Source organism: Brassica oleracea, unplaced genomic scaffold, assembly GCF_000695525.1.
Source record: "Brassica oleracea var. oleracea cultivar TO1000 unplaced genomic scaffold, BOL UnpScaffold01349, whole genome shotgun sequence".
Classification (NCBI taxonomy): domain Eukaryota; kingdom Viridiplantae; phylum Streptophyta; class Magnoliopsida; order Brassicales; family Brassicaceae; genus Brassica; species Brassica oleracea.
In genome coordinates this window covers 11,278-11,819 of record NW_013617888.1, presented here as the reverse complement: position 1 = coordinate 11,819, position 542 = coordinate 11,278, and the positions used below count along the sequence as shown (strand labels likewise).

Below are 542 nucleotides of genomic sequence, written 5' to 3'. Positions count from 1 at the left end.
TTCTGTAAGGCATAATACTTGATTAGGAAGCATATCCTGAAAAGTCTAAGGAAGAAAAAAATCATACAAACCTTAACACACAAACGACAGGTTCCATCAAATGCTCTAGTCTTGGAAATGAAAGTTCTGAGCTGACGAGTATTACCTATCGAGAGTGGGGGGAAACTTTCAATAATACATTTCATATCCAATGAAATACCATAACTCAAACTGATTTCTTCCTCTTTAACACTAAAATCTTCAGAGACAATCTTCATCAAATCTTCATACAGTAGATCTTCTTCTATGGAAATGATTGATGCATTCCTCTTCAAATCAACAAGAAACTCCCACTGGAGATATTCTTTTGAGATCCATTGTCCACAGATGCACAAAACTTCCATTGTTCTACAAAATCAACTTCAATTCATCAACAAATGAATAATATATAACAAAAACTAGATAATGTATAACAAAATGAAATGATTCAAACCTTAATCAAATCAGACACACGAGAGAGAGAATGAGATGAATAGACGTAGAAACGATAGATCAATTGAGAA

The 542-nt window shown here is 33.0% G+C and overlaps 1 protein-coding gene across 1 annotated transcript in view; it reads right to left on the bottom strand.

Moving 5' to 3' along the window:
* LOC106321248 overlaps positions 1–383 on the bottom strand; it is a gene marked incomplete at its 3' end in the record, with an annotated part of 2,392 nt that extends 2,009 nt beyond the window's left edge. Inside the window, exon 1 of the mRNA XM_013759554.1 lies at positions 200–383. Coding sequence (XP_013615008.1) covers positions 200–383 — 184 coding nt within the window. The remainder of the gene's footprint in view (positions 1–199) is intronic.
* Between the last annotated feature and the right edge of the window lie 159 nt (positions 384–542).